Consider the following 19,211-nt stretch of genomic DNA (forward strand, 5'->3'; position numbering starts at 1 on the left):
ACTTCAATCCCGTTTTAATTAGTTTTCATCAACACTATCAGAGTTCAATCTGGTCTAAATTTGCTTTTTGTCCAAAAATTTGATTCACTAGAGTAGAGTTCCAACCAATGTAACATCGCCATACATTGTATGTCGCTGAATTCACTATTTCAGTTCCTACTTTGCAGAAAGCTGGCCTAGATTCAGACGAAAAGCCAGGTCAGACCCTCCTGTCTTGCTGGTTTCTGGGTAAAACTAGACCAGATCAAATTTTGCATATCGTAGACACAAATTATCTGGGCCAGACCGTACAATTTCTTACAGTGTAAACACCACTAGCTAAGACCTCTCACTAGAGATGACGGCTAAGACATGTTCGATTCATGTAAGGGACGGATTTCAGCAAGACCAGAAAAAACCGATGTTACTTGATTGGAGAATTCGGTACCCTTGGAGATAACAAGACATCTTTTAAAATATAATATGTACACTTTATACATGAGATCAAGAATTGATAAAGACTATTCTTGATGTGATCAAGCATTGATAAAGACTAATTCTTGATTTGATCAAGAATCAATAAAGACTCATTCTTGATGTGATCAATTTCATGAATCAGTAACTGAGCGAAAACTAGGTTATTGCATTGGAATACGAATAGCTTTACCTATACTTCAAAGTTGCTCTTTATAAAGGAATTCTGTACCATACCTCGTACAGACTACTGACGGCCTATTCCCGTCGCGCCTCCTTTTAAATGTTAAATCAAGGCACTTTATGCCAAAACATCTAAGAGGGCCAGACATGACCATGTGCCTTTCTTCAGTCCACAGCACATCAAATGACCAAACTAACATTAGGATGAAGTCGAACCAACTTAAACAAATCAAAATCAAGGGATGGATAAAGTACTTGGTATGAATTGCTGTTTTGAACCTAAGTGGAGAACTTTATAAGGTACCAAATGCCAGTCATGGCCAACACTTAGATCTACTATGTCAATATCTCCACAGTTCTCACAATTCTATTTGAGGAGTGTGGCCTTATGTTCTAAAAGTTACGAAAAAATAAAGTTGTCTTGACAGATCTTTGTTCGAATTCCAGTCAAGGTAAATAGGCTTTTCTGCACTTATTTCCTTCTAAGAGCCAGCTTCAGCAACCTGTACTTACTTATATACGTAAAGTACACACCCGAATCAAGTAATCCAAACTTACAATTTTTACAGGAAGAAGAGATTCTAGGGTTCATCATGTGATCATGGAACATAATAGACTTTATGTAAACCATCAGCAGAAATTAATGGAAGTGTGATAGCAGTTTTCCTAACAATATGTTGTGACCTACCACAAACACACATACATGTACATACACGCATGTAAATTACAAAAAGATTTCTGGCATCTGGACAATATATCTCGAAGCCCAAACTTCAAGGGTAAAAATTTGTTTATTTAACCATTGTGAGAATGAGAAGACCACTTTGTGAATGCAACACTCGATAAAGCTCGAGATGGGACAACACCACATTATCCTCTTTTACAAGAACATCACAAATAAACAGGTCATCCATGACTTTCAACATCTTTTTGTACTCTTTATGGAAGCCCCCCCCCCCCCCACCCACCTCCCCTGATAGTGTTGATTTCTGAAAAGATTGATCAACATTTATAAGCAAAAGTTTAAAAGTCAACATTTCTCACTAACCCCTTTCCCCAAGTGTATTTTGAAAGTGTTGATACTTATGGATGACTATGTATCATAAGATTTATGATGACCCCTTGTAAGTTAGTGTGAATTTTTTAATTTCAATATGAATACCGTAACAACATGAAACTTTATCAACATCAACATTAATTTGTGCTTTAAATGTTAATGCCAGCATGTAACATAATAATCTGATTATCATATAGCAGTTAGTTGTTTGCGACTTGTGCTCTGTTGGACGGATGTGTGTTATACAGCATACATGCATATAGAGAAGACATCAAGATATACATGAACAATACGCATTTTGTTCAATAGGCACAGATGAAGTTGTAAATTGGACGTTAAACTGATCATTCAAACACCTCCAAAAAGTTAAACCCTTTCATTTTCTAAAACAATCGACATGGATTGGTATAAAGTTCATTTTGTGATCAACCCAGGATCCACACGGGGACCCAAGGGGGGGGGGGGGCCAAGAAGAAATAACAGCATGAAATTTGATTCCCAGTGCAGTGCTACAATCTATGCTGCTTACTGGAAATTTCTCAGAAGACCTGAGGATGTCCACTGGTGAGGTTGATGAAAACCTCGTCCGAGGTAAAGCATAAGGATCTATCACAAAATGAACTTATACCAATCGTAATCTAAAGATCCGATTCAGTTGTTTGGTCAGCAATGTACATACCCTAGGTCATGGGGAAGTCACCACTAGTAGACTCTGAACGTGAAAACCTAAATTACATGGACGGATAATTAAACATCACAATATTTCATTCGGGCGAGTTTTGGACACAACAGAAGCCGATAAAAATGTCAGCTGCCACTGTCAAATGTCAAATGTCACTTTTCAGAAATTGAAGTTCTACGTACCCAAGTCCGCAAAACCTAGACATTGTTTTACATTCTTGCTCTTTATCATACTTTTTTTTGTTAAAAACAACAACACCGGGAAGCGCTAACATCAAAATTTCAGAAATAGCGCTATTGTTTTGAAACCGAACTCTTCAAATGTAATTTTTCTACTCCATGCCAAATCCTTCTGCATTCTGAATGGCTATCGTAAGTTTTTGTTTGAGAACTTTCTTTGTCTTGTAATGAGGCAGCACCAGTTGGTTAAAACACGTGTGGGACACTGGTAACCTGAAAATGAGGAAATAGAATTTCATCAAATTTTACCGAGAATTGATAAACACAATTCTTTATTATTTCCTGATTGTACTCAGACTGTCTACTTTGAAATCTGATGTTGAACAAAGTGTCAATATATGAAGAAGAAGAATTACCTGTATTTAAGGTCAACAAAAGATTCCAACACAAAAGAAACGAACAGCTGAGGAGGGCCTCATGAAATGCTCAGATGCATCACTTACATATCTGTATTTTCCACCCGTGTAATTTTGAACTGCATCTCCATCATGCCCCCTATTGGCACGCGGTCACTGCCGGTCGTAAACAGCAGGAGCTTCTTCTGTAACTCAACTGGAAAGGCGAGGCAGATTTCCCAGAAGTGTCTGAAAAAGAACGATACGTTTTTTATTCAACAAGGGCCATATTCATATTTAGCACCTTCAGCGTCGAACCACGTAGATCTACGTGGCCCAAATCCCCCTTCTTTGAGCTGGTTATCGGAGTCTCACGGACTTCATGAAAGAACTACGCCATCGCCATCTTCAGGGCAAGACAGGAACTGAAAAGGCCAAACGGTTCCTACTGTGCCCTGAAGATGGCGATGGCGTAGTTCAGAACTTTAAATGACTTCATGAAAGAACTACGCCATCGCCATCTAGAGGGCAAGGTAGGAACTGGAAAGACCTTTTCTTGTCTTTTCAGTTCCTACCTTGCCCTCAAGATGGCGATGGCGTAGTTCTTTCATGAAGTCCATGAGACTCCGATAACCAGCTCAAAGGGGAGGGGATTTGGGCCACGAAGGTTCGGCGCTAAAGGTGTTAAAATAGAAATGATGACAACACCACTGACTGTCGTCGTCATCATTTATTGGTATCTTATCACCCAGGGATTTTGCCCGAAGACTTACTTGATCAATGAGTCGTTTACTGTATAGCCATCGTACTGCGTGACCTTGCGGAGGTCATCAAGGTCAAGGTTAGGACAGCCACACACGAGAGTCTCAACTTCCTCAGGCCGTAACATCTGGAAAAGTTAGATATAGTTGACAAAAATGATCATGGTAACTTGAATTGCCACTGTTCAATGTCATAAAGATGCATTCAAAATCTGCTCCCCTTGGAATATCTTTTGATTTTGAAACGAAACCAAATAGCATGTAAAGTTGCAGGAACAACATAATTATTGGGTATTCTATAATTGTAATGCTTTACTAAATAACAATTCATTACTTACAATGAGAGCATTTGATGCACAGACGCTGTGAAATCCATGATAAAATGCTTGGAATTGTGGGTAAACTGATTTATTCAATAGCCAATCAGAGTAGAGGTTGACATATTCTCGTCTATTCTTATTTGTAACATTTATAGTCTCGCCGCCTGGCTTCAAAACATGCGTCTTGCTGTTGCCATATTCTGTGATTGAAATCTGGAAAAAATAGAATACATAGTTTGGGAAAAATGAGCTTGAAAGATACTACCTCAGGAAGTCATCTCAAAATTCACTTGGTTCAGATGACAAAATGGATTGAGCCTGGTTTGGGAAATGTAATTGTTTTTGTCATCAGCCTAAACCAAGAATACGTGAGAATTGTAAACATACTTGAAATACATTTAACAACAAGAAATCTCAGAAACTTGAGAAAATATACTGTTATTGTGGTCAACACTGAATTTATCATAGGGGACCTTTACTCACTATCCCTAAATTGATTGATACTTTCTCACAAATTACATGAGATGCTGTCAAATAGTATGTTTCATACCTGAAATGTTAGTCCGAAGTCATCCTCCACATCACCCTCATATGCCAGCAAGTCCCGCAGACCTTTCACAAGATCCTGCAAATAGAATTTGGACACTAAATACAAGAGAATGTCATGTATTCCTGATAAGAGGACCAGCTGTTTTCATAAGTGCATTCTTTAGAATGTCATCAGACAATTTTTTGTTTTTCCCGTGGTGATCACAACCTACATTGCACCGGTTTACTTAACCAGAAGGAAAACTCTCCAACTCGCAGTATATTAAAAAAAATTTCTGATACATTCTCTACTTAGAAAGGTTTCGAAAGATATTTTGTGGGTTTTTTTATTAGAGATCCAAATGTACAGGAAGGCCGGAGAGTGAAACTGTATACTTACGGGCAACACCTCTTCCAAGTCATCCAAGGTGACATTTGTGACTCCAACAGTCGCCCTGGGATTATTATACGGCACAACAGCTGGACTGAGTAGCTTCTTGTAGCAGCAGGCCGGGAAGTGGATATCTAGAATGATACTGTTATAGACGGCCAGGCCCATCAGCTGGAAGCTGGTTAAGGGAGACAACTAAAATTAAAGTTAAGATTTCAGATCGTCCCAAAACCAACTTGCTATCTTTGAAGATGTGAATGGAGAGATATTCAGTTTGGTGAATCTTTAAAGAAGAAACACCCTTTCCTTAGAGTTAACTTCACATAAGAAAAACCCGACTTGACTTGACTTCGGCGGTTACAGTTAAAACCAATGAGACATACCGACAGAAACCACAAATCAAGTAGAGAGGTCAGGACAGGAGGCTGGTCAAGCAGTCCCAGATGGGAGTTTTCTCCTAACATGCTGCAGAGGATATTGGAAGGAGGGGTGGAGCTCTAGCTAGAACCATTGGCACTCAGACATCACAACTGGTCTGGTTCGGTCACACCCACAACCAGCAACACTTAGAAGAAACTAGAGTCTATTGGTTCTGTCACTATAGATTCATGCACTTGATTGGGAACAACGTTTACATGACGTAGTGTTGGCCGTCGTCACGACACCATGCATTTTACATTACTGTAACATGACGAGACGCGAAGTTTTCGTAAACGTTGGTCCCAATCAAGTGCATGGATCTATAGTCACTTCAAAATGACATATCAAAGGATACCACGCCGACGAGGTTGAATTCTTGATAGTTTTCGCACACCGTTGTACTAAACCAAAAGACACGCGATGTTTTGTCGTACGTGAACATGCCGTATTCTGGTTGGAATATCTGCCGGACAAGCAAGAGGAACCATTCCTTGGTCAGCCCACCCATGTCAAGGCCCGGCTCGCCAGAGAACGTCACCTTTAGTTTCTTCTTTAAGTCATGTTGTTTGCGGGCAATCTGGAATGGAACAGAATAGAAAAGATGAGGACAAGGGGATGATGTGCATGAAGAGTGTAGCAAATGGTTTTCCGTCTTCTCATATCAACTGAAGTTAGACAAACTAATAAAGTATCACGGCTGCACCACGTCATACCCAGTATCGGTAGTTTGCTCCGGAATCCACCATAACTCAGTGGAGACCAAGAAAAGTGACAAGTACCATACTAAGTCCAAAATGCAGGTGCTTCAGACAAAATTTGCAACAGGTGAGGATTTGGACATATCTTTAGTAACTTTAAGGTGAACTTCGTACGGGCAATACAATTCCCTTACCACGCCTCAGTCGGTATCAAAGAAATTGATGCCTCATGAAGTCATACACGAGTTTCTGAGGCCCTGTTGTTCACATGTTTATCTGGCTTAGTCTATCTAGCTTACTGATCTGTGCTGGACTTAATATACAGGAATTGAGAAAGTTCATCTTACCGCCCGTGAAAATGTAAAAAGTAGGTCAAAACGTTGGTGCAAAATCCCCTCTAATCTAAAGACCTACTACGTACCTCATTGAGCGAGTCCGAGACTAGATGTGAACGCCGTACAGTCAGATTCAAGAATAACATGCCAATGTCAGGGAGCTGCCTGCGCTGGACTTTGGCAACAAGACTCCGCTGTAATGGTCAAGACAGGGGAAAGTTATATTTCATTGAAATGAGACAAGTAGCCCGAACATCTCTGGCCATTTATACACCTTGGTGAAGTTAATAGGCAGCTTAGACAATGAGACTTGCCAAGAGTCTCACACCATGGGGTTCTAACCTGCAAGTTGAGATTCTGAGCCAGCAGACCGCAACAGCTCTACAGAGGTTGCATGTTCAGACAGAAATCAACATATCTTGATATTAGTTTTATTACTCTAGTGAAACATACCCGTGCCATGATTATCATCTGCTGTTCCGAATCCTTCTGTAATATCGTTCTTTTCGCATTTATACTCAGGATGAACGGATACTGACAAAATGTGAAGCTGAAAGTAAAGAATACAAAAAGTCAGACGACATTGGGAGATGGTTCTTTGCCAATTACCATGAGGTCAGGAGTTTACACAAAGTCCAACTGTACCGCACATGCGTCCTCGGGAATGTCGCTTAACCTTGCCCAACTTTGGTAGAGCCGGAAATGAGATGTATTAGTATCCCATTGAAAAGCATGAGGATGCTACAATTGCAGACAATTAAAGGATATCCTTACCCAGGATGTGTGCTAGGGTTCTGCCAGGCATAATACTCAGCCATCAGATCTAAATGGTCTAGGGTATGGTTATAGAAGTCTGTGTAGTTGATAATCCCATTTGTGGTAAGATTATTGGAAGCATCTGGAATCGAAAGTGTCAGAAATGAAGAGTCAGGATATTTTGTTTCTTCAATCTACTCTTTACATTCAAATAAACTAACAGACATTGGTCAGTTTATAGCACAATACAAAATCTGTCATATTGCCATCAACAAGTTGGTAAAACTGAGGGTTCCCTTTCAAATGACTTTCATGGTATTTTTTATGAAAGTCTTCAATAGTTAATTACATTATCACTATAAACGATTTTTCTCTTTTGATGATTCAAAACAAGACATTATCGTCAGTAACTTGAGCCTGAAGCAATACACCTGCTAAACTTACTCAGTAATGCCATCACTTTTGTTGCGCTAGGGATCCACCAAGTACACTTCGACATCGGCGGGAGATCTTTGGGTTTTGGCGGGAATAACCGACATGAGATAAAGTTATGCAACCTTTGAGCTAAACTTTGGAACTGATCACTTCGCAACCTGAAGCAAACAAAATTGATTTGTTTAGTAAGAACAGTAACATAGAAAAACCTTACACAAAGACCTAATGTCCCTTTAATGCTATCTATAGAGTAACTTACTTTCGGAACCAATGGACGAGAAAATGATGGTCGTGGTCGGACAGTGCTGCCATCTGTCTGAGAAGATGAGCAAATATCACATAAGTGGCAATGTTGCTGAACTGTGGGTTCTGAAACAAGAATAAGAGAGTGTTCATGGCTTTATCAACAATGAATGCATGAAAATTAAACAGGTCTAAATGATGACTTGCATTACAATCCTGAAAGGGCAATCCTGGCTGAGTGTTGGGCATTAAAAACCCAGATCTCAACAGAATGTCCATGAGAGGGGCCTCCATCCAGGTGCTTTCCTCAAATTCATAGTCGTTTTTTTAGAGAATGTCCTCCAATAGGGGAGTGCATTTTGATCTAAAGAGGCAATGCAAATTTCCAAATTCAATGTTACAATTGCTTTAGAATGGAGAAAAACAGCCTAAAAACATAGTCTGTCTCTGTGACACAGACTTTGGCTTCTGATCAAAATCAACAATATTTTCCTATTCCCTAGATATCAATAATTCAGACTGAGGGTTATGCACAGTTTATATTTAGTGTTTCATTATTCTCTGACAAAGAGATCGCAACAATTGGTTTAACGTTTTCTGAGCAACCGGAGGTATTCTGAACAGAGAAGTTGAAATGAGGAATGTTATATCTCATTTTATCACAGATAAAAAATGTATTGTTAAAGAATGATTAAAAGCATGGTACAGGAGATAACTACCAGACTGTAACTTATGACAGTTACAGATTTCAAGACTTCTGTAAACACTAAATATTCATGATCTGTATTTTGGCCGTTTAAGAAATTTCCTTCCGTTTTTTTTAAATAAAAGATAAAATCAGTGGGACCTCCCCCTTAATTTGGAAAACCAAAGTGCTTGACCTCCCCACAGAAATGGCAACGTGACCAAGTCTTGAAACGTCTTTTTTGTCATTGAAAGACCCCAGGAAAATGAGAGGATTTTTCATCGCTTGTCAGCTTGATACACAATCAACAAGCATACATGCCAACAAGGATTTAATCAGGTCAAGCACATGCCGATTGATGGTTTATACGAATTCCTTTCATACAGATTGTCAAAGTTCGCCTGTCGTCTGAATCTCGCTGATCAATAAAGCACCTAGGAAACTCGATAATACCTTGGCAACACTGTTAAAGCATGGCTTACCGATGATTACACTCACGTTGTTAATAACCTTCTGCTGAGTGACTCTATTTGAAACCAGCCTTTGTCGATTTCTTTACAATTGTACTGTTCTATTTGGGTCTAATCTAATGATTAAAGGTGATGCCGAGATGATGATTGAGAAGTTACATGATGCTCTTGGTTTTGCATGTAGCTTCAGGGAGGTCTTTTCAACATGTCTTATAGTGATGTACATGTACCAAAGTTCAAGGTTCGAAACCATTTAGTCAAGGGCATGAACAGATCAACATCTTTCCTTTCAAGATGGCTTTTACACAATTTTAAGAAATGCCCTTGAAAAAAGATAACTTTTCACCCAACCCGAAGTAAATCCTTACCTGGACTAGTATAAGGTAGGCCCTTAAATCCTCTTTCGTATGGGGCCTGAAAAACAAAAACTTGGAGTTAAAATTTCGAGTTTGAGGTGTGAAAACGCTCAGAAAATGAAACAGTGGGCAGAACCATCTCTTACACGATCATCGAGAAAAATGGACCAAAATTTTTCGTTTGCAATCCCCAAGATTAATCACTGGGCTCCTTTAGATTTGCTAAATGGGGGGGGGGGGGGGCTATTAGGTTTAAAATAGTGACCATGGGTCAACACGGGAAGAAAAAAAAGTTATTTTAGCAAAGTTTGTTGTGACCTTGTTTACTATCTACAATTATCACACCTGTTGAGGGCGTCGAGAAACTCCCAGTTACTTGTGAAAATGACCCCCTTAAACATTCACGACCAAGCGATGAGGTGACGTTTTGACGTTACCATGTAATAAACATGTGAAAAGTAGAAGAAATACGGTAATGAAAACACAATTTACAAGTCAGACATGTTTTTACAGGTATACCTTTTCATAAGCTTGTACACAGAGCAAAATAAAGATATGGCGAAGCTGTTTATTATTATCATAAGATTCCATGTGACAACTCATTCAAAATTTGCCCAAAATATAGTTTCAGAGGCTGGGTTTAATATTCATGATGTTGTGACATCTGGAGTCACTGATCTGGCCTAGTCTGGTTCTGTCCCAGGTAAACAGTGCTATATATAGTTTTCATTTCATCCACTGAATGTCAGACAAAAATATCATTGTGTCCATAGCAACCAGGACCTAATGGAGAAAACAAAATATACATTGATAATAGCATTCAGTTTCATCAAATGAATGATTTTTGAACATTGCACATGTTTTATTCATATCTGATTGAAATTGACTTTTGGACCAGGTTGATGTACTGCTGGAACTGGCAGGAGTACGAAAGCCTCAAAGGGATAAGTTGGGCATGCAGTCTTTGCCTGGGCTTCAATCTTACTGCAGAGCACTCTCTCTTAGACAACCACTGACTATTATCTCAGCAAAACCCACAAAAATAAATGTTCTGTTTCTCAGGTAACGATAATGCACCGAGGTATGAACAGATCAACAACACAGACAAATCTTCTGTCATTATCACTGATTCCTCTGGTACAAAATCCATCAAATCGTCACTAGGCTACTGAAACTTCCATTAAAAACATAAGTAGCCTCCAGGGAGTAATGGCTCTTTCTGTCAACTGAAACATTTCCCCTTTGTCACCTCAAATCAGCTGTCATTGCCAAGGCGGGCACCAAATAGTCCATCAGGCCTGGATGGATGTGAAATTGACACAGACATGCATTACTGTATTGTTTATTTGTTTAATCGGTTGCTACCAATATTATTTTCCTGGGTGGTACTTTATTTACATTATTCAGGACCAAAGTTATTACGAACATACAATACAACCGCTTCAAAACATGACAATATGAGGCATTTCTGTCATGATGAGAAAAACATGTTTGACTGTGCAGAAATTTGCGAATAGTAGTGGGTGCTTCAGAACAGATAAGGGCGGTTAATACAGGACCAAACCGTTCTGGAGTGACCTACATCTGTCAAGACTGGTCCGCCCTGTAACTGCAGTCGCAGATGATGGGTGTGGTCCTGGGGGGTGGCAGAAAACCAAAATCTATACGAAAAACACATTTTTTGGAGGTGGCTAGCAGTCAGTTGCCCCGGCCCGCTGCCGCTCAATATGGCCTTGTCTTGTTCAATGCAAAGTTAGGATTAACTATTTGACTTTTTAGCACTATCAATTATGCATTTACCCAAAATATTTGGAGACAGCATATGATTCACACTTTTGGGATCGTGACTTTTCCCCTTCCAGACTGATCTCATAGTGGATTTGACTTTATTATCACAACTGACAGACTTGTCTGCGGCCTGAGCTTATTCCTAACTCATTCGTGTGGTATAATAATTCAAGAGCACGTCTGAAATAAAATGTAGGGAAATTAGAGATTTTATACAGTGAGGGTATTTTCCATTTGACAAACGTGTGTGAGAGGGCTGTAAAAATATTGATAGATCAGGACACTGAAAGAATGAATAGTATTTAATAAAAAAATCAATAAAAATCATTAAATATAAATAACTTTACATTGTAAAAAGGACACTGTTATGTACAGATTTCAAAATGTGATAAATGAAAATTGTCAGTCTTTGAATCAGTCTTTGAATCAGGTTTTTCTGTTTTCAGTTATTCTAACATGGGTCAGTTTTAAATGTGCTAAATCATTGAATTAGTGCTATGACACTTGGTGTTTTTGTGAAAACCCGCTTCATTCTAGAACAAGGTTGGCTGAAAAGTGATGGAAATTTGCAGTCGTTTCAGGACATGTTCTGCAGGCAAAAAGTTTATTGAGCTACAGCAAGGTTTTGGTTGATAGGATTACTTGGGGAAAAGCTAGCTAAACAAGAAGCATACATGAATAAAAAATTGAAATACATGTAATGCATGGTGTTGTGATGTGATGGAATGAGTGATATTGATGGAAAGGAACAAACGAAAATGTGAGTTTATATAAGCTGCGCTTACACCACGAAATATTGGTGGACCAATTGCACTTACACCACCACATTGCCGCGACAAATTGGTTCGGCAATCCATTGCCGATACAAATTGCTGAGCGAATTTGTCCCACCAAGCTTGATGGTCCAAATTCGCCCGGCTTGTTAAAAGCTCGGCTTTGTCGTGGTGTACGCCGCAAATGGATCGGCAATTAGCTAGTTAGATGGTTCGGCTCCAGGCGGCGCTTTCGAAATGGCGCTTTCTCGCATGCAATTTATTGTTTGCGCGCCATCTGTAGCTGGATTTTATAACTAGCTGCAGCGTTGGTGTAAGCGCTTGGTGGATTTTCGATGGTGCGGCATTGGTTCCCGAACCAAGATTGGTGGTCCATTTTCAGGTGGTGTAAGTGCGGCTATAGTGTGCCTGTTGTATGTATGTGTATTGTGATATGGATTATATAACCAGTGAACATTTAGTTTAGGATACAGGAATCATCTGTTTAGAACCACATTCACTGTTAGCAGGGAATCGCAGCTTGGTGGCAACATGTGACTCATCCAAGTAGCCTACCAATGCATAATACCTTAATGCATGTTACCGTAGGCTGATGCAGTATGAGTCAGTCTTCCTTTGACTTAGAGGAAGAAAGGAGTCTTTCTTTTGTTTAAAGAAAGAAAGGACAGCCTTTCTTTGGTTTAAAGGAAGAAAGGACAGTATTTCTTGAGTTTAGAGGAAGAAAGGACAGTCTTGCTTGAGTTTATAGGAAGAAGGGACAGCCTTTCTTTGGTTTAGAGGAAGAAAGGACAGTCTTGTACTTGAGTTTATAGGAAGGAGGGACAGCCTTTCTTTGGTTTAGAGGAAGAAAGGACAGTCTTTCTTTGGTTTAGAGGAAGAAGGGACAGTATTTCTTTGGTTTAGAGGAAGAACGGACAGCCTTTCTTTGGTTTAGAGGAAGAAAGGACAGCCTTTCTTTGGTTTAGAGGAAGAAAGGACAGCCTTTCGTTGGTTTAGAGGAAGAAAGGACAGCCTTTCTTTGGTTTAGAGGAAGAAAGGACAGTCTTTCTTTGGTTTAGAGGAAGAAAGGACAGTCTTTCTTTGGTTTAGAGGAAGAGAGGACAGTCTTTCTTCGGTTTAGAGGAAGAAATGACACTCTTTCTTTGGATTTAACGAAGAAATGACAGCCTTTTTTGGTTTAGAGTAAATGTCGGACTGATTCCAGTTCTCAGTTCAAAACAGATGACCACTGTGAATGAATTCTATTCACGTTAACATGACTTGCTTAACTGCCAAAGATTGATACGAGTCGGATTCGGCAATTACAACGCAAAACCAGGTCAACCTGAACAAGAGTTTATGATGTATTCTCACCAGACTCTGGTTGTGTCAGTTAGTCTTAAGAAAACAGAAAATACTTTAAAAATTATTCAAGATAAGAAGGCACTAACACAAAGGCCTCCACTGTTTGTTGAAAAATTTGAAAATTAACCTTGAATTTGATAATTTCCGATTGCATACCTGTATTGTAAACTGCCGAATATTTGCAAGTGTTTTATTTAGGAAAATAACCTTGATTGGCATAAATTAGCATGGCAAAAAATACTTTTTGATGGGAAGAACTGAGAGAAATTTGAGGAGTGCCAATTCATGCACCATTAAAAACACACATAAATCTATCTGATATTTTTTGCGCCACATCAAATATTTATGACATAAAATATATTTGCTGCACGAAAATATCATGCTCACCGCTAATAGAGTGGTAATAATAGAAAAACAAATATCAGAGTTCATCATGGATTCCTCATAAACATAAATAAAAAACCATATAGTACGACCAACAAAGGCAACCAGTTGTAGCAAATGAACCATGAAGATGGGATTGCTTTTTCAAATCAATATTTCGCATGTCACGACCTGTGAGTATGACCGGCGCTTTAGAAGGTACAGTAGAACCTCTCTATTAAGGACACCCTCGGCACTGACAAATGCTGTCCCTAATTGAGAGGTGTCCTGATTAGAGAGGTCGAATTCAATGGAAACAACCAATTTGGGACCGAAACTACTGTCCTTAATAGAGAGGTTGTCCTTAATAGAGAGGTGTCCGCTAAGGGAGGTTCCACTGTATTAGGAGTTGTGTCTGAGCCCTCGGTGACTCCAATGAAATGCAGTGGCAGATCTAGAAATTTGGGAAAAAGGGTGTGTGGAGTTTGCCACCCGTCCCAGAGAGGACCAAAGGTGCTTCCTTGGAAACAATGAGGATTCGAGGTCCACCCCGCGTAAAAATTTGAAAAAAGTTTTGGCGCTGGAAATGTCCATCGGCATCGCATTTTGCCTGGTAGCAAAGCAACGGATCTGATTGGACCACAGTTTGGGCCTTATTCACCATCTGACTTCAGGTAAAAATAATCAGATTTGCCACAAGTTTGCCACAGCACAGATTTTGCCAAAGACACAAATTTTCCCTTGTTATCAAACAACAACAGTACCATGCATCAGACAATGTGCACTGAATATTTCAGAAGTCGCTTATATGATCCAAATATTGAACGAGCTCACCCACAAGGATTACTCAATAAATGTTTACACCAAATTCAGTAAATATCACTCAATAAAGTCAATGGATAATTGGTCTCCAAAGCAACATGATTACATTGGAAGTATCTTAATCAACAAATTTGAACAACTAAAGAGCGTTTTATTCGATCAAAGCCATTAGCAAACACACGATGCTCTGGAACACCTTAACAGAAATGTCGATGATGATGGGAACTTAAAAAAAGCTGAATTTGTCGCCAAATAAACCTACCTTTTATCCTTCAATAAACTGTTTATCACAGCTTTGAGGACTACTTTCTGGATTTCTTGAGGCTAAAAGAGAATAACAACAATATTTCAAAAAGTAGAAAAAATGCAGCCGACAATAAAAACATCAAAATTACTACACTGCAGACAAAGTATAGATTAATCCATACTAGCTACTGGTGAGTATAAAGAGGATTCAACTTACCAACTCAGATAGCAATTCATATACCGTCGTCACGAAATCAAACTTTAATCCGGGGTCGTCTGTCGTTTTATATTCCTTTTGGGGATCTCGCTGTAAAGGTAACCAGAAACATTTAGGGCAACCAAACGCAATGCTTATGAATTACAATAGAACCTCCCTTGGCGGACACCTCTCTATTAACGACTACCTCTCTACTAAGGACACTACTTTTGGTCCCAAATTGGTTGCTTCCATTCAATTTGACCTCTCTAATCAGGAAAACTCTCCATTAAGGACAGCACTTCTCAGTCCCTAGGGTGTCTTTATTAAAGAGGTTCTACTGTATATAATATGAATAGATAATATTGAGCTGCTTCATGAAAAAACATTTTGAATGACATCCACACAATTTTTCCAGAAAAAGAGGGGGCGTGCACTGCATTTCTCATCAAAATTCCTGGCGTGTTAAAAAATTTCATAGTCAATTTAATAAATTAGGGTGGGGCGTGCTTTCGAAGTGCTATACGAGTATGCCGATGAAGTTATGAGTGACTCACGTAGTTTTTCGAATCACCTACATATATATACAAGTGAAATCAAAATCTTCTCACAGCAAAGATTTGGGTTATGCAAAGCCGCACTCGACTCAGAATAATCAGATGAGATTCCATACCAAGAGAATATTTACGATTTTAATATAATTTCGTATTCAACATGTTAGCAGTGGACATTTTTATTATTCATGAACTAACCAAGCACAAATCAATTATTTATGAAAGTGCCATATGCAAAAGAGAATGCAACGGTTGTAGATTGTTCTGAATTGTAATTAACAACTACAGTAGAACCTCCCTTAGCGGACACCTCTCTATTAAGGACAACCTCTCAATTAAGGACACTAGGTTTGGTCCCAAATTGGTTGTTTCCTATCAATTTGTCCTCTCTAATCAGGACACCTCTCTATATAGGACAGCACTTGTCAGTCCTGAGGGTGTCCTTAATAGAGAGGTTCCACTGTATACTGGTAGTCATGTCTTTTGGGCGAAACTACCAGTTACCCTACAGTACATACCAGTACCAGTGTTGCGGTCTCCGGGGATTTGTTGTTTTTTTTTATATTTCATTTCTTTATTTGAAGAAAAAACAGGGGATTTGTATAGGTATGTATAATAAAGGGAGGACATTTTGAAAATTTTAGCAAAATCTATGGCAAAATTGCTAAATAACTCGCCTTAAATGCAGCGTTGAGTTCTAGAAATGAATCAAATGTTGTCGCATAGAAATCGTGGACATCTTTCCAATTTGCTGATTCCCTTGATTGTTTGACATCGTCCCTGAAATTAGAAGAAGAATTATTTCGGAATTTTCATAAGTATCTTTTTATAAACACATTTTATATCCAGTATTCACAAGCAAAATGTGTCCAATTATGATAAAATCTGGGGAATTCAACCGTACTATTTTGAGCATCATGACATCATGATTCTTTATCCCATATTCATAAAAAATACTAGTAGGTAAAATGTGTCCAATTAGATAAAATCGTGGGAATTCAACCGTACTATTTTGAGCATCATAACTTCCTACTTTTAACAACCACATTCTGTCTCATACGTCAATTATTGGAATGGGCTCTCACTTCATCAAACAAATCTTATCAAGAAAATGAAGAAACACTGAAGGAACAAGAGACTCACCGCAGTTGTTGCACGGTTTTATTCCGTACAGGATAGGAGAACGTCTTCTGGTGGTTCTGCGTGGGGGTATTTGGTGTATTAGGTGAATCTGGGTTGCTATGTGACGAAACTGGTGATCGATCCACCGTCAAACGTCCCTTTTCGGAATTTATTGGCGGGAGCTCTGTACGGGATCCTCCGTCAGCTGATGACGTCCGTGAACCGTCGTGATCACTGTTATTCCCTGACCGAGATGAACGATCCCGACGATTTGGGTTTAAGTTTTGAAAAAAATTGGCTATTGATTGCAGTCGTGTGCCCGACTTTTCTTTGTCCTGAAATAAGGTTGATATAAGAATGAACTCATTATCATTATACAAAATGCCCTTGAAAAAGATTTTTTTCTTTTTGTCCCCATGAAAAAACTCCTGGCGAAACCCTGCATGTGGTAATGATTTAAAACTTTCTGTCCTCTATATCCAAAAAAGACTACATATATCATAAAATCAATGGACCTATTTGCTTCTTATATTCATTGTATGCAGCCAGCCTCTTTAATGCATGCTGTTAAAAAAATTGCAGTATCCTTTGCAAAGATGACACAGTCTGATAAATTATTGTCACCCACACTTGAAATGTTTACACAAACGAATAGGAATAGTGTCATAGTATTGTAATCACCATGGGAACTAAAAGCTTTGGACAGCTTAGATCATCGATAAAGTACTTTTTTCACCAGGGGGAAATATATGATAAATTAGTAAACACAGTGTCCAAACCTACATTAAACCCAAGTATATTTTACCACACATAGGGAGAGGGGGGGGGGGGCATTCTGACTAACCAGGGTTTAATATCAGGCCATTCTGCTCTGCCATGATTCGTGACAAAAAAGATCTTTGTATTTCCGGACTAAAATCTATACATCAGACATGCTGGAATAGCTCAGCTCGTCTCTAAGTGGTTATGTTCACGTACACTCATGAATATTATAGGGGGGACCACTTCAAGTTTGCTTCATCAATGAATTGAAACTCTTCTTCACACTGCTGCCTACCATAACCGAACACTCAATTGACCATTCAGTGCCTGCTAGCATATTATCAGCATGTTAAAATAGTGATAACTGATAGCAAATAAGGTGTTCCTAAATGTCAAACTGGCAAAGTTCCCACATTTCTTTACACATATTTACTAGTTAAATGTCTAATGGAAGAGTGGCCATACTGCGCGAACTATCTCATAGGCCCTTCCCTCTGAACATCACCAAGGTTTCACTAAAGACTATAAAAACATAAAAGAGTATCTCACATTGGCCAAAACCAACTGTTATCAGACTGAGATATTTCGGATGAACTGAATGACCGAATATTTTAAAAGCAGAATCGATGAAATTCACCATTACACACAACTTACATCTCTGGCCAACTTCGGCAGCTTGTCCTTATTGTATTTTCTGTTATAGTTCTGCGATGAATGACCCTCCTGCGTGTGGCGCGGTGGCTTCGGGCCCCGGGGTGGCTGGGGCGGAATGCGAGCTGCCTCCGGATCATAGAAATTTCCACAATGCGGGCATATTGTCCTCCGGCTTCCAGGAGCCTGTTTTACAGTTGAGTCGCATGTTTGGCAAGTAATACTTGTGGCCGACTTACCACCCATAGACTTGTTTGGTGAAGGACTGGCAGCCATTAATGACGGAGTCGACATTAGGACTAGGGATCCTCATAGATGGCAATAATCGGAGAATAATCCAGCATGTTCGCCAATGGGAGATTTGTAATCCAAGTAATCCTACCAAGCTGCGATTCACAAGAAGAAGTAGAAATCACTTTTGTTTAAAGTACAACAAAAGCTAACATGGATGATAGCTAACCCTAGGCTATCGGATAAGCCCATTGGATATTGAAACTATAAGTTTGAAGTCTAAGTCAATGGTTCTGGTTTACTCTCACGACTACCTGTCCTTTGGCTTTGTACTTCTCTGTCAAAATCCTGGTTGCCCATAAAATGAGTCCCGGGGGTCAAGAGTAGACCAAATGAACTAGTGGATGAATACTAATGAAGATCATGACATACAAGCACAGAAACCATACATGTACCCAGCACACAAAGTCATGAAAGTCTGCAGGCAGAATCAATAAAGTACCGTAGTTGAAAAGTGTCAACACTGTTACACACTGTGATTGTCACTCACTCACTGCTCAGTCACTGTCAAAAATTTCTGATTTTAGTTTTCAGTCAGAGAACATGCAAAGTTTTCATCCTTATAACTTCATACTCCACTTTATTCCGAGTTACATTTAAGGTCCTAGATGATTTTCACCTATCTGTACTCCAGTCAAACCATAATATTTCCAAAAATTAGGATAAATCGACCTATGATCGCGATTTTTATGTGACATTCTTGTTCATACCATGGACATGGTTTCTGTTGTCATTTAAACCTGGTGGAGAATAGAAAAACTAAAATATGGACAGCAGGGTATCCGGTCGTTTCGCTCCCTGACCTTTTCGCCCCAGGGGCCAAAACAAGTGCAATTCGGATAGCAGAACTAGCATCCAACAGGCACTGACAGTAAATTGATAATAGCTTACTTATAATTTGCGTTTGTAGCAGTATAATCGATCACAAAATATATAAAGTTATTCATTATTG

At 39.1% G+C, this 19,211-nt stretch overlaps 1 protein-coding gene across 2 annotated transcripts; it reads right to left on the bottom strand.

Annotated features, from left to right (window-relative positions):
* Positions 1-1,592: 1,592 nt before the first annotated feature.
* LOC135489228 (probable E3 ubiquitin-protein ligase HECTD2) lies at positions 1,593-18,968 on the bottom strand. 2 transcript variants are annotated; one of them, XM_064774483.1, is made up of 19 exons: positions 17,972-18,968; positions 16,577-16,890; positions 16,111-16,213; positions 14,901-14,990; positions 14,700-14,761; positions 13,262-13,285; positions 9,360-9,405; positions 7,853-7,962; positions 7,603-7,751; positions 7,177-7,300; positions 6,856-6,952; positions 6,489-6,596; positions 5,725-5,946; positions 4,959-5,120; positions 4,581-4,655; positions 4,049-4,243; positions 3,723-3,838; positions 3,058-3,198; positions 1,593-2,827 (listed from the first exon to the last, which is right to left on the bottom strand). In XM_064774483.1, the coding sequence occupies exons 1-19, from the start codon at positions 18,260-18,262 to the stop codon at positions 2,707-2,709; spliced, it is 2,550 nt and encodes an 849-aa protein (XP_064630553.1). In that variant the 5' UTR covers positions 18,263-18,968; the 3' UTR covers positions 1,593-2,706. The 2 variants fall into 2 exon arrangements, with proteins under 2 accessions (XP_064630553.1, XP_064630554.1); XM_064774484.1 differs by lacking the exon at positions 13,262-13,285.
* Positions 18,969-19,211: the final 243 nt, after the last annotated feature.

Source organism: Lineus longissimus, chromosome 6, assembly GCF_910592395.1.
Source record: "Lineus longissimus chromosome 6, tnLinLong1.2, whole genome shotgun sequence".
Lineage (NCBI taxonomy): Eukaryota > Metazoa > Nemertea > Pilidiophora > Heteronemertea > Lineidae > Lineus > Lineus longissimus.

Excerpts from the sequence above, each read along its gene's own strand:
- LOC135489228 (XM_064774483.1), bottom strand. The coding sequence starts at position 18,262 with ATGTCGACTCCGTCATTAATGGCTGCCAGTCCTTCACCAAACAAGTCT. Across the intron at positions 16,214-16,576 it reads AAAACCGTGCAACAACTGCG|GGACGATGTCAAACAATCAA; the intron begins GTGAGTCTCTTG and ends TTCTAATTTCAG. Across the intron at positions 14,991-16,110 it reads AACTCAACGCTGCATTTAAG|CGAGATCCCCAAAAGGAATA; the intron begins GCGAGTTATTTA and ends TTACCTTTACAG.